Source organism: Myotis lucifugus, unplaced genomic scaffold, assembly GCF_000147115.1.
Source record: "Myotis lucifugus unplaced genomic scaffold, Myoluc2.0 scaffold_16, whole genome shotgun sequence".
Classification (NCBI taxonomy): domain Eukaryota; kingdom Metazoa; phylum Chordata; class Mammalia; order Chiroptera; family Vespertilionidae; genus Myotis; species Myotis lucifugus.
Window position 1 is genome coordinate 14,534,678 of NW_005871064.1, and position 15,275 is coordinate 14,549,952.

General features: G+C 48.1%; 1 protein-coding gene across 2 annotated transcripts in view; it reads right to left on the reverse strand.

The window, feature by feature from the left end:
* Positions 1-15,275, reverse strand: part of PTPRT (protein tyrosine phosphatase, receptor type T) — a 585,877-nt gene that overhangs the window by 549,143 nt on the left and 21,459 nt on the right. For both annotated transcript variants that reach the window (XM_023750890.1, XM_023750889.1), the window contains exon 4: positions 3,314-3,488. In XM_023750890.1, the coding sequence (XP_023606658.1) occupies positions 3,314-3,488 (175 nt within the window). The remainder of the gene's footprint in view (positions 1-3,313; positions 3,489-15,275) is intronic.

Genomic DNA, 15,275 nt, shown 5'->3' on the forward strand with positions numbered 1-15,275 from the left:
GGGATAACTTAAGATGCCTTGAAATCAAAGAGAGTTGGAGACCCAGGAATGAGAAGAGAATCAGCACATTTGTGAACACTGGTCTGAAACAGGTAGGTCAAGGGGCCGAATTGTCAATTGAGCGAAACCTCAATTACAGAGCAATCTAATATATACCCAGGTACGTTATCACAACTCAATAAACAGCCCTTCAGAATTAAGTAATTCCAATTTGCTTTCATTTCGATCTGTGCGTCGCGCTGAGCATTTGATATCACCTGCACTCAAATTAGGTGGCGTCTTCTGAAGCACAGATGCTCCCAGTCCCAGGATAGCACGTTAGCCGTGAGCAAGGCAGCCCGAACCATGCCTGTGCATGAAGCGACAGAGACGCAGGCTGGGCCTCACTGCTTGGCCCAGTGCAAGAACCTGCTGTGAACGCCATCAGAGTGGCCGCCAGATCCTGCCACCCCCTGGCACAATGACTTCCCAACCCCGCGTTCTGAATGAATGATGCCAGGTGGAGTGGGGCCCACGTGGTCAGGGGCAGAGCTCAGGCAGGAACAGCCACTTTTCCTTTGTCCCAGTTTTCCGGTTTAGCCTTAGCGATGGTGGAGACGGGAGCAGGCCAGGGAGTCTGACCTAGTGTGGACTCCACGACCCAAATGTTCCCAAGCACACATTGGGCCCACTTTGTATTTTCTCCCTCCCTTTCATATGCTCAGCACACGAGTGTATGGGGAGAGAGCTCTGGTCCCCACTTTGCAGAGGAAGCCTTAAATGATTGCGTCAAGGCCATACAGATAGCAATCAGCACCTGGGTCAGGTGTCCAGCTTCTACCTTCCCACCAACTGCATGTAAAAAGGAAGAAAACACATGGAGGGAGGGGGGTGGTGGGGGGGGGGGGGAATGCGCACTGAAAAAGTGATATCCCATAAAGGATTCCATCAAGGTGTAATCAAAAGGGACCCCGTTGCAGGGAGCACCTACCTGTCATCGGCCATTGGAAGGAGACTGGGAAGGAGGCCACCCAGCACCTCCCTTAAAACAGCAGAGGGGGCTGCAGGTGAGGGGTTCAGAGTGGCAGTGGCTGCTGGATCTTGTTCACAAACGTGGCCAGCGCACGGCTCCCTGCAGGCAGAACTCTGGCCCAGGCTGCACAGCCAGCCGAGGATCGATCACTGTCCCCTCAACCCTGGCCACCCCTCCAAATAAAGGCAACGATGATCCACCATGGGACTCACATCCTGCCCCAAAGTTCTCTGCATTTGGCCTTCCAGACCCCTCCCCCACAACTGGGTTCCATCCACCTGATGTGAAAGTGCAGAATGCTACACTCGCTCTCTCCGTCATTCACTCCCTCTCTCAGGGCCAAAGCTGTGCCCGGCATGTGGAAAGCGCAGGGAGCATGACACAACACAGTCCGCCGTCCCACGGGCTTCCATTCCAGTGTGGAGGGCCACCGCACAAAAGGTATAATGAGCTCCAGAGGGGACAGCTCAGGAAATTACATATTCATTGAGTACCTGAAAGGCCTGCAAAGGCCACTTGTCACACAAATCTATCTATTGGCACCAAAAAACCCGAAGATAGGAGCCTAATGCAATCAAAATGTGGTTTCTTTTATATGGTAATGGCACTCGATATAAACGATTTTGAAGATGATTTTTTTCCTTCTTGGTTGTTTTGTCCATGACTGCCTAATTTGTTGATCTTCAGCCTAAGTGTTCATGGCATTATGGTGATGAAATGAATTCCTGCTGAGGCCAATAATCCATTCACTCATCCATCATTCAACAAATGTTTTAAGGGTGAGCCTGCTGAAACGAAGGATTGTGCAGGTCCACACAGTCAAACTCGCGGTTTCATACGGATATGGTTCTGGTGCTCTGCACTTGGGCCAGGCTCTCTGCTAAGCTCTGTGGGCTTACTGTGAACCAAAATGCCCCTCCTTTCACAGAGCTTATATCCTGAAGGATGAGACAGGAAATTACTAGGAAACCAAGTAAAATTGTAATGTTGAAGTGTGATGTTGCTATATAGAAAAAGAGACAGGGTGATGTAAGAATGCAATCACCAGAATGGGGGGCCAAGGAAGCCGGGAGTCAGCCATGTGAATACACAGAGTCAGGACAGCCCAGGAGAGAGAATTCCAGACTGCAAACCCCAGTCTGGCCCAGGACAGGCCACCAGTTCCATGGGGCCAGCTAACAGAGGGCAAGGGTTTCATACCAGCCAAGGAAACACACTCAGGAGCCTTCTGGGGACGAGGGGGTGATCATGTTTTTACCTTCAAACACACCAGGTACCATTCCAGAGCTAACACAAGAAGAACAGCTTCATTATTTCATCCACTAAATTATGCTATATTAAAATTTTAATCGGTGAACGTAACGTTGGGAAATGAGTACATTCATATGCTGCTGTTGCCAGTGTAACGTGTCAAACCGTTTCTTGCAGAAGCAATATTGCAAAACAAAGAAAATCCATAACAATGCTCATATTCTTTGGCCCACCAACTCTACCCCCAGGGAATTTATCCAAGGGAATAATCCTGTTCAATAGAATAAAAACGTTCTCTTCTGAGGAACACCGTTGAGGAGTTCATCATTGCACACACAGAGGAAAGATGCAAAAACAAAAACACCTGGAATTACCTAAAGGCATACAAACAGATTTGAAAATACTAGGTGATCCCCTGGATGAAATAGCATACAGCCATTAAGCGTTACAACGAAGATTACACAGCCCTCCAAGAATAAGCCGGATATCCAGCTCCTTGAGAAGCAGAAAGGGAAGCAATGAGCATATTGCACTAGAGGTGTATCAATGCTACTTCAAGGTGAACAGGAAAACTGAAAAGAATGAAATCAAGGCCAGTGGGGCAAGGAATTACTTATTTCAAAAGTCCTTCCAAAATACTGCCATTATGTCATGTTTTCAATTTTAAAAAATCCCTCAGAAATGACTGCATTCTCTGAACGCTTCAACAAAATGCCACCAACACACAAGGACGTGGATTCTTCTAACTTTAAGTGCAACACGAAGCCGAATGCGGAGATGTCTTCTATGTTCCATATGCCCAGACTTTAACATATAGATCCTACAAGTAAGACCCAACTCTGAATAACAAGGCAATATTGCATGACTTTACAACAGTGTCTGTCTTTTCGGAGGGGGAGGTGGGATTGGACGTTGTGTCTATGGCTCCTGAATGAGAGGAGGAGAAGCAGCGGATGAGCAAAGGTCCCTTCATCCCTCCTTTGCAAGGGTTTAGCCAAGAAACCCTCGTACACCCACCGGGTGGGGAGAGGCAGGGCTGGTGGCACTCACCTTTCACGATCAGCTCAGCGTAGTTGGACACGCCAGAGCCACCGTCGGAGCGGATCACGCAGCGGTATTTGCTCACACTCCGCTGGGCAGTGTCCGCCACACTGACCGTGGCCGAGAAGCGCCTGTGGTTGACCACCCGGGTGACCATGAGGGCTGTGTCCCTGCCGTTCCATTGCTGCAGGACAGAGGAAGGGAGAGGAGAAATCATATCATCAAGTGCTCCCAGATGACCTGGAGCCTGGAGGCTCCACCCATCCCACGCCCTGGAAGGCTGTGGGGGAGGGCGGCAGGCGTGGCTTTCCATCATAAGGAGTTTCCATGGCTGGCTGATTCAAGAATAAACACTGTTGCTGAGCTGATTCAAGAGGGCAGATAAGAGAGGGCACAGGCCGCTTCTAAACACCTGGCTCCTTGCTCAGCTTGCATTTGGGGGTTGGCACTTAGCCCCGTAACCTTCCTCCCATTTTCCTTCACCTCTTAAGTAGGATCCACCCAGTTCCTCCAAAGGCAGACACAGATTAGTAAAAACCCACCCCATGAAGTAATCAAAAACAGCCTGGCTCCCAGTCCCACACTGGTGTCCTGGACCCCAACACAGGCTCTGAGTCCCACCCACCAAGGACCAACCTGGCCCCAGGGTAGAGTATGGACGGGGGGGCTTTTCAGCACCTCCCCTCCGTGGCATGTGCTCTTTCCTCTGCCTGGGATCTCCTGTGTCCCTAGGGATACTCCCTCTCCCTTAAAACCCAGTTCGGCTCATCGCATTCTCAGGTAAGTTCCCCCAACTGTCACACCACCTTTTGGAGCTGGTCACTCTCTGTGTGTGGCACAAACTTCCCACTGTGTCCTGGGAGCTCCCGGAGAACGGGACTTTGCTCTTTTCATCTCCAGCACCGTGCCAGGGAAGCTCTCGACAAGACAGAATCAAGGTGACTGCACAAGCGTTTTTTGCCTTTACCCTTCTGAATCGTAGGCGTGACATTCTGAGTTTGAATGAGATCCTTTTACAGCAGCAGGTTATAAAAACTGGTAAAACACACACAGGTAAAACACAGGCATGAAGATGCCATTTGAGTATTTACTAAGCACCCTGAATCTCCTTTTTAATCCTCACAGACTTGAGTGTCTATTATTGCTGCTCTCAGAACTCGCATGGTGACGAGGTTAAATAAATATGTGGAGCAAATAAGTCCCTAATCCAGGGTTTCCAACTTCAAGCCGAGCATTCTTTTCACACAGGCCTTCTCCTCACAACCTGCCTTCATTTAAATATTTTTCCCAAAAGTAAAATTGAGTGTTTTAATTGTCTGGTTGGATTTAGGAAAGCCTTGTGATTTATTAGTTTGCCCATGTCCCCAAGTCTTCTTCATTTCCTGCTCAAAGAAAACAATTCCACCACATGCATGACCCACTTTCATCCCTGTCGTCTTCCACTGCCCCCTCGGTGAGGTGTCAGGACTGGGACACCAGAGAGGGTAGAGCCACCTTGCAATGGGTGGGGCCAGGTGATTGAGATGGGACCACAGGGGAGGGCAATGAGCGGGAAGCCAAGGACTCGCTCCAGACTAGACAGGTTGATTGCAGGTGATAGTGACTTACTTTTTGGCATTCTCTGGACTTTATGCCTCAAACATGTATTGTTTTTATACTTGAAAATAATAAAAGAACTGGTATTTTTAAAAAGCCATGGCAGTATATGAGGTAGTCACAAGCCCCTCCCATACCAGAAACTGAACAACAAGACAATTAAAAAAACAACAACACAAGGAAATGGGAGGGGAAGGAAGCTCATTGGGGCTGAACCTGCCAGCCACCTGCCTCGGGGCACTAGTAGAATCAGACAATGGGGAAGCGCCCAGGCTCCAACCACATCTCCCTTCCCAAAATAGTGCAGAGGAAGTGGAGGAAATTCTGGAAAACTGCAGGGATGTGCCCTGATTTGAGGAAGAGTTGGCCAAACGTAGAGGAGGGCTGAGAAGAGATGGAGACGCCAAAGAGCCCATTCCCCCCCCCCCCCCCCCCCCCCCCCCCCGCTGTTGGGCAAGGCTCTGCAGGGCCACCGTGGCGGATACAAAGGCGTGAGTGATGGGTGGAGGTCGTTTAACCTGACTTACTCAACAGCATGCACACTGTTTTCTTTCTTTTTTAAGCTAATGGTGACTATGCACTATTATGGGCTGTTTTACATGCCTTCCCATTAATGCCTCACCAAAGCCCTTGAGGTGGGCGCACATCGTCTGTATACATGAGGAAGCCGAAGCTCGAGGAGTGACACTGCAGGCCCAAGTTTGCACAGCTGGGAAGCGGCCCAGCCGGGATCTGAATGCAGGGCATCGGCTTCAGAGCCCGTCCTGAAACACCACCTGTGTGGCTCTAATGTGGGGGTCACTACTTCTCCTCACTCACCCCCTGGAGCCCCTCATTCCCAAATGTGGGACAGTGTGAGCAACGGGTGTGTGGGTGTGGCCAGGATCCACCGATTTTGCTATCAATTCCTTAGCTGAGGGCCAAAAAAAAAAAAAGAAGGACAATGACAAGGCATGGAGGGTGGAGTGCTGTGTAGAAGGTGGAAGGCAAATAAGCAGAAATGTCCCAACCAGACAGCTCAGGAGACACCCGACTTTTCCTCAGGCTTTTCCGTCCCAGGCTTTGAACAGCTAAGAAATTCAGAGGATAAAAAAGGAGAAAACAAGAGTGATATTGACACATGGGCTCTAAGAAACAGGAGCTGAGAGGTGAGTGGCAAAGGAAATGTACCAAAAAAGAAAATAAACCTTGAGAAGCTAAGGGAAGAATTACAGGAAACAAACAATGCCGACTGCAGAATTCAAAGGGCATTTGAAGTGGATGGGTCACAGGACCAACGCCGCAGAAAACCAGCGACCTGTGACCAGGCTTGAAAAACAGAACCCAGAAGCCAACAAGCAGAGATGAAAGGAACTGGAGAGACGGACTGATGAAGAAAGCGGAGACCAGACAACTAACCACCACACGAGTAACGGGTGTCCTAAGAAAGAGAGCCAGCCGAGTGAAAGGAGCACAAATCGCATCCCAAGAAATATCGGGTCACTGTCCTGCACTAAAATAAGACCCAAGTCTTCAGCCTGAAATGGCCATCCACTTGATAAAATTTATGAAAACCATAATAACTGAGGTATATGTTCATAAGAATATGGACTAGTGAGGATAAGTATGAAAAAACCCAGATAAAAAAGTAATGTGCCAAAATAAATACATAAACCAATCTATATAATAAAAACCCAGTGGTTGTAACACCTTAACGACCAAAGACCAGTCACCAGGAGGTGCACTGATGGGTCCCACAGCACCGGCGGGGCTTGACGCTGGGTCCCTCGGAGAGCCGGGTCTGGGTATCGCGAGATTTCACGCGCTGGGCCTCTAGTCTGGTATACAACTCCTCGTCTGCAATTGTTTCCAAATCTAAGGCATCCCCTCCTGATACGCTGGCCCCCAGGAGTCACAGGGAGTCTCGGGAGACTACAGTTATTTAGATACACATAAGAGGACAGGGAGGGAGCTAGGGAAAGACAGGACAGGAACTGATCGTCAAACACACAATCAAATGTTCAATTTGTGCAAACTTGGGCGGGCAATGTATTTCGCTGAGCTTCTGTTTCCTCACATATGCAACGGGTTGGATCCCGGTGTCTACCTGACAGAGTTATTATGACGAATAAATGAGAAGGCGTGTGGACCACTCAGCACCTGAGGCATATTCTGGCATTAGTGGAGCTCTCCAAATGAACATGAAATAGCCGCACAAAGTGGGGTAAGCAGGAATACGCCCCCCCAAAGATGTCCACATCCAAATCCCTGGAACCAGTGAATATGTCACCCCCCATGGCAGAAGGGACTGGGATTAAAGACCTCGAAGTTACCCAGGTGGGCCCAGTACAATCACCAGGGACCTTGTGAGTGAAAGAGGGAGTCAGAGGGGACAGAGACAAAGAAGACGTGGTGACAGACACAGGTCAGAGAGACAGGATTGAGGGCTTGCAGACATAGGACAGAGCCAGGAGCCAAGGGATTCGGGCAGCTTCCAGGAGCTAGGGAAGGGGCGGGAAGGAACACAGCCCAGCCGACACTTTGCTTTCAGCCCAGTAGAACCCAGCTCTGACTTCTGACCTCCACAACTGGAAGGTAATACATCTGTGTTGTTTTTAAGCCACTAAGTTTGTTTAATTGTTATATCAGCAATAAGAAACTAACTCAAAGAGCAAAGGGCTGGTTAAGTACAAAACATTCATTTTTCACATGTAGTTTAAATTGTATTTTGATGTCTCCTCCAGTATTATTTACTTTTCTTCTTAATGATGTCATACCCAGCCGGATCAGAGAGGATTAAGCACGTCCCCCTGAACAATTCACATTTTTCTGTCTAGCTCCTGAACCACTGGCCTTTCTCCCATCGAAGGATAGGAAATTGCAGGTTGTCTTATAAAATCTCTAGAAAACAGGCCTTTTGATAATCACACTTGTCATATTGGGAGCAGGCAGCAGCAGGACAGGGACGAGCAGGAGGGCCCAGAGCCACAAGAGGAAACAGCGCTGTGATGGACTGTGGGCAAGGAGAAATGAAGGGCAAGTTCAGAGAGACGAGACTGGACGAAGGTCAAGGCAGATGAGCAGTCACTCAGGAATCCAGAAATAGAGATCAGGAGGCATTCTAGAAGATCAGCGATGGTGAGAGGCCCAGAGGCCAGCATGCTGTGGCAACCTGGAGACAGGATTTAAGTAGAGTGAATGTGTAAGGAGCACAGGTCCCAGCCACTGTCTCAGCCCCAGACAGAGGAACTGCAAGGGGAGAACGAAAGGGGAGGGGTCATTAAGCAGGAAAGAACTCAGAAACCCAGGCCTATAGGCAATGGAGCAGGTTTGCATGGACACAGGGAGGCGGAGAGCAGTGGCTATGCCGGGAGCTGAAATAGGACCACAGCCAAGAGACAAGGTGGTGGCAAACCTTCCCAAACAAGACATCAGTGCCATGTAAATGCACAGGAATGCGAAGGTGGGGATGCCAGGAAAGAAGGGAAGTCCAATTCCTGGGAAAAGCCAGAGAGAAGCATGACATGGCTGTTGCAGAGGGAAGATTCCTTCTTAGGCCCGTGTTACCACTCTGGTTTGTTGGAAATTTTCTTCTGGCTCCTGGAATCCTTTTCAGACATAAGTATATCTTTGCTCTGAAATTTCAGGGCTGGGTTCCTTTCCTCTGTGGCAAAGTCTTTCAGACCTGGGTCTGTTGTTCTAAATCGGAATCATCTTCTAGCCCAGTGGTTCTCAACCTTCTGGCCCTTTAAATACAGTTCCTCATGTTGTGACCCAACCATAAAATTATTTTTGTTGCTACCTCATAACTGTAGTGTTGCTACTGTTATGAATCATAATGTAAATATCTGATATGCAGGATGGTCTTAGGCGACCCCTGTGAAAGGGTCGTTCGACCGCCAAAGGGGTCGCGACCCACAGGTTGAGAACCGCTCTTCTAGCCCCTCTGAGTCTAGGAGCCAACTGAGCAAATGTCCCAGTGCCTCAGCTCAGGCTCCCTGAAGCAGGGTCTGAGGCACGGTGATTTACTGGGAGCTCTCAGGAGATGGAGTACAGGAGAGGGCAAGGTGAGGAGCTCAGCAAGGGTGTGGTCCAAACTGGAGTCCAGAGCGTGGAGCAAACCACAGGGCTGATCCCACCTTGAAGCAAGGAGCCAGCATTTGAACCCCATGGGAGTCAGGCATTGGCCCTGGCCTTCCAAGTGGGGAGAGAAAGAAAGTTTGCATTTGACCCAGGGCACTTCTCTGGGGGAAGTGGGAGCTGTGAGCCTTGAGCAGCCAACAGGCACAATGCCCAGGGTTAGGGGCACTAAATCATAAAGAATACTATCACACCTGGCCAGCCGGCGTGGCTCAGTGTTTGAGTGTCGACCTATGAAACAGGAGGTCATGATTTGATTCCCAGTCTGGGCACATGCCCGGTTTGGGGCTCAATCCCCATTGTGAGGCGTACAATGATTCTCTCTCATTGATATTTCTCTCTCTCCCTTCCTCTCTGAAATCAATAAAATGTATTTTTTAAAAACGTAAAAGAAAAGCCACTGGTAGCATCCCTCTCACCCAGCACCCCTCTCTCTCTGCCTCCTTCTACAGGACGTATACAGGGGTGTCCTGAAATCCAGTGAGCCACTGCCTTCTTGGCTGGTAGTCTGCTCTGAAATCTATGTCTTTAAAAACTGGGGCAAAGCTGACCTCCACAGAACACTGACAGGGTAGGGGAGCTGAGCACCACTGAAATAACCAGTCTTCCTCTGAAAAGGCACCCTGTCTACCACGCATAGCATCCCATAACTGGGTTTGATAAATGTATTAACGTAATGAGATTTGTCTGAGCACTTATTTAGTACAAGTCACATTGGCGAGGGCTCAGTCTGTGCTTGGCACTGTGTTAGCTGGCTCGCATGATAGAATTCACTTGATGCTTTTAAAATCCCTAGGCACGTGCTTTGCAAAGGGTGGTTCCTGGGCCAGCAGCATCCGCATCACCTGGGAACTTGTTAGAAATGGAAATTTTTAAGAGAATTCCTGGGCTGATATCCACTTGCAGATGTTGCTGATTAGGCTCAGTAGTCTGAGATTTGTTTTCCCCTTTCCTTATTCTATTATGGATCACACTGAAAATGTACTCATTATTTAACAAAACAGAAAATGAGAGAGTGTAGCGTGTGGAAAGTATAATTTGTGCCCAGAGGAATTTACAGGCTGGGTGAAGATTCCAACAAACAGCATAAAGGGTAAAACATAAAGTCGAGTAAGTACTGAAATACCAAACTTCCTGGAGGAAAACAAGGCTGGCATGGAAAGAGCAATGCTCTCAGAAAGATCTAGAGCAGTGTTTCTCAAAGTGTGGTCCCCAGCCCCTCTGCATTGGCACCCCTGGGAACGTGCTGAAATGCAGATTCTCAGGCTCTGCCCCTGACCTAATAAATCAGGAACTCAAGGGGTGGGGTCCCATTTTTTTGTTTAAACAGATGCTCTTGGTGATTTTGATGCATGATAAAGCCTGAGACAAGTCCTATTAATACTCCTGTTTTACAAATGCAGAAACTGAGGCAGAGAGGTCAAGCAAAGACTATCTGTTTCCTTTGCCCAAAGGCTCTGTCTGCTTGCCTGGCTATGTGCCCCCCGTGGGGCTGAATCTGCCCAGAAGGTGAACCTTTTTCCAACTCACCCCTCCAGGGGACACACGTGTTCTCAATTGAAAAAGGCACTTTACAGTTGAAACAATGGCCTTGCTCTCTCTTTTTTTCTTTCTCCTCTTGAATCTGTCTCTGAAAATAACTTGAATTCCACCTTCCCATAGTTTGTAGTGTTTTGTGTGGAATAAACTGTCTTGGTCTGAAAGCACACTCTTTGCAAGAGCAGGGGTCGCAAGCACCCACACTTGGATATGCCTGACCTAGCACACGTGCTTCCTCCCACCCCCGGGCCTCCCATCCCCGGGCCGGACCTGTCTCATCTTCAGGATCCTCCTAGAGCAGTGGTTCTCAACCTTGGCTGCACATTAGAATCACCTGGGAATCTTTTTAAAACCCTGATTTCTGGGCCTCATCCTCCGGAAATTGTTTCTTTGTTACTAATGTTGTGGCCCCACCTCATAACAAAGAAACAGAATTTCTGGAGGATGAGGGCCAGAAATCAGGGTTTTAAAAAGATTCCCAGGTGATTCTAATGTGCAGCCAAGGTTGAGAACCACTGTCCTAGAGAGAAAAACAAGAGAAGCACCTGATGCCACGGAGAGTCTGCTGTTTTCATGGGACCCGATTAGCGATCAAGATATCTTATAATAGCCTCGCCGGTTTGCAATTCCCCATCCTCTCTGCTCTTGTGTGTCATGACATTACTCCCTTCACAAAGAGATAAGACCGAGCTGGTAAAAATGGCTGTCATTATTTCAGAGAGAGCATGCAGGCTTGTAATTGATTTACAATCGGCAGGAGGGAAGCATCATGGTCTTTAATAAGAGGGAACCGTGTGCAACAGAACATTATGCCTGTTTTACAGGCACTGTTCTAATACAGGGTCCTTCCTGGAAACCTTCCAGGATTTAAAAAAAAAAAGTAACCCCAGACTGTTCACTCAGTGGTTAGAGCGTCAGCCTGTGGACTGAAGGATCCCGTGTTCGATTCCAGTCAAGGGCACATACCTCAGTTGCAGGCTCGATCCCCAGCCCTGGCCAGGGCCAGTGCAAGAGGCAACCAATAGATGTGTCTCTCTCACATAAATGTTTCTCTCTGTCTCTCCCCCTCCCTTCCACTCTGTCTAAAAATCAATGGAAAAAATATCCTCAGGTGAGGATTAAAAAAGAAAAAAAAAGAAAAGTAGAATAAAACCCAGCATTTGCAGCTGGAATTTGTTCTAATTGCTCCAGAAATCTCCTGGCTAGATAATATTTAGGTAAAATTCCCACAATTCGTTCGTAATGAATATTCTTTTCACTTCGAGTCATACTGTTTCAAAGGCGTGACATTTAGGAACTTGCTAGAGCCTGGCACTTTGATTCTCTTAAGACCATATTCGTGCCTCTTTGGCAGTCTCTAGAGAATTGCTTTTGATTATTCTTTATTAAAAGTTAAGAGAAACCTAAGTGGACATAAATCATTTCTGATTAGCTGTGCTGAAGCGCTCCCAAGGGCCCACTGCATGCTTGGCTGGCTGCTCATTGGGGGTTGATTTCTGAGTTCACAGTTCCTGCGGAGTCAGGAGGGTCCTGGCATCAATCCCCGGGAGCCAAGCCATAGCCCTGAGCCAAGAGGACGAGCAGGTGGTGAAGGGCCTGCCCACCTGCCATCTCCCAAAGTGGCACAATCTCCCTTTGACTATTTCCAGTTCACCTCTCAGAATTCTCTCAAAGGCCACATCTTCCTGGAACACTTACCTGGTATGCATAATCCTGCCCTCTCTCCCCCCTCCCTCCTCAGCAGACCCTCTCCCCACCCCTCAGCCCCCGGTAGCCTGGTCACATTTGTAATGAAATGTTTAACTCTGTGATTAGTTGCTTACTGTCTTCCAGAAGGAAAACTCTGAGAGCAAGAAGCAGGTCAGCCTTGCCCAGCACTCCCTCCAAGCTCCTGTGCACTGTGGCCACGATGAGCTAGAACCAAAACCTGAAATGTGTACACTGAGGATGGGCAGAGGGAAGACACTGATGAAAAGGTCTGAGAAAGTAAAGGAGGGAAGAACGAGTGGAGAGGGGGGATTTCCAGGTCAGAGCAGGTGAGGGTGCTCAGAGATGAGCTGCACAGGGTGAGGAGGGGGGAGGCATCCAGAGCAGATGAATTTGAGAGAATGCAAAGCCCCGGATTGTTCTAGAAATCCAAAGCCCCGGGATTATTCTAAAGGGGCTGTTTTTTCATGTGAAAAGAAGAAAAGACAAAGCATGTGATGATGGTGCCATGGCTTTGTAAATACACCAAAACCATCGAATTGTAGACTTTCGGAACTAATGGTTTGTACATTATATCTCAATAAAGATAATTAATAAAAGGAGGCTAAAAATGGCGATGGATTAAGTGGATGCTGCATAGTTACGCTCCCAGGTCCAAACTGGAATTACAAATAAAATACAGAAAAACTTACTGAATATTCAACGGAAGACTCACTGGAGAGAACCTGATAACCGAGGACCAAAAGTGGAGACCGCATAGAGGCTGGTAGGACAGGCGGAAGCACGAAATGGCTGACCGGGCCCTTACAGACAGCAGCAGAGAGATATCTCAGCTGTCAGGGGTTGCCACTGCAAACTCTGGGGTCTAATTCCTGAGCTGGGCCCCAGCAGAGAGCACCAGAACTGAGAAGGGTACCCACATAGTATCTGACTGTGAAAAGCATTGTGGTAGCTATCTGCCAAGGAGGGATGGCTGGAAATTCAGGCACCCTCTTAAAGGGCCAACGCATAAAATTCCCTGTGGAGCCACCCACCTTGTGCTCCGGCAGAGGGACAGCAGAGTGGACTGGAGCTGGGTGAGCAGAAGCGAGGATCGAGGGCTCTAGGGTTTGAGCTGAGAAGGCAGACTCCAGGTTTTCCTGAGCTGAATCATTCCCTCACACTGCAAAGGTCATCTTTCTCACACAGACAATTGCTATTACAGGATTACCTGGGGGGAAGACAGCTGGTCCACCCTATTGGAAAACACCTTGCCCCTTCGGAGACTGAGAATAACAATTAGCCTCCAGGCAGAAACAATTACCCCACCCTACTGAAAAAACCTTGCCACACCTGTGGACGGTTGCCTGAGGGCAAATCAAGAGGAATCCTATCAGTCTGCAGCCTGATCTAATTAGTCAGAAACAGCTTATGACACTGTCCTGCACTAGAGATTGATAGGTGTAGCATATCTACCTAATACATAGTCACAAACGCAGACAGCCAAAATGAGGAGACAAAGAAACAACCCACAAATGAAAGAACAAGAGAATTCTCCAGAAGAAGAAATTAATGAAACGGAGATAAGAAATGTATCTGAAACAGACTTAAAAATAATGATGGTAAAGATGCTCAACAGCATGAGAAAAGATATAGTAACTATGAAAAAAGAACAGTCAGAAATAAAGAATGACATAGCACAAATAAAGAACACACATGAGGGAATACACAGCAGATTAGGGGAAGCTGAGGATCAAATCAGTGAATTAGAAGACAGGGTTGAAAACTCATTCAATCAGAGAACCAAAAAGAAAAAAACAATTAAAAAACAGTAGGACGGCTTGAGGGAGCTATGGAATAATGTGAAATGTAACAATATTAGAAGAGCAGGTGTGCCATAAGAGGCAGGAAGGGAGAGAGGGATAGAGAACGTGTTTGAAGAAATAATGGCAGAAAACTTCCCTAACCTGGTGAAGGAAAAAATCAAGTACAGGAGGCACAGAGAACCCCAAGCAAGAAGAATCCAAACAGGCCCATGCCTAGACACATCATAATTAAAATGCCCAGAAAACATAGTGCTCTTCATGAGGGCCGCTCTGGGGAGAGGTGGGAATTGAAGAAAGCCCCACCGCAAGTGCAGACATCACATTTAATAAATGTGGCTAAGAAAGGAGAAGAGAAGGAAGAAGGCAACCAGAGGGGAGTAACTTGAAAAATATTCCAGGGGTATTTTTATTTCATTGACTATGTAGATTTGAGAAACTCAGCTCTATTTAAGTATCTAGTACAGTGCAAATGAGAGGCATGTCAGTATGTGCTAAACAGATGATTACTTTAATAGAAAGCCATCTGTATGGAAAGAAAGGCTGGAGTGGTGACACAGGGTGACAGGCCCAGGAGGTGGGCGTGGAAGGGTGAGCTCAGGACTTAGGGATATGACACATGCCAACACTCCAACGCTGCCTCCACCAGGCACAGCCTGGGTGACTCTGACCTGTGCCACTCATCTACCCCCTAAGGCTCAGCCCCCTCATCTATACGACGGGTTAGACATAGTATCTACATGAAATACAGGTTATGAGAATGAAATACATCGTATGTGTGACCACTCAATAAACACCAGCCGGAATGAGTATTATTAATTTATCATTATTGTTTAGCTATGGCGTGACCACTAGATTTTCAACAGAAGTCCCACAGTGCAAGGAACACCCGGTACAGGTGCAGGAGGAGGAGCTGCTTCCAGAACACTCACAGCCCTGGGAGCCAGCGCTAGCCCTGGGGGGAGCGAGAAAACGGGTTTCCTGGGAGACCGGGCTGCAGCAAGGATGAATGTGTCCTCTTATCTCCTCAGCCGGGTGTAGCCGCTGTGCATCTGACGCGCTCACGGGGCAGGATCCTTCTCCTGCCAGGTTAGGGTGTGCACCCTGCTCAGTGCCTGTGATTCGTCTAAACACATACTCGGCTCTTGCTGAGATCTGTGCAGAACATTTGGACACATGGCCTTATTTCTGGGACTCTTCAAATGTTA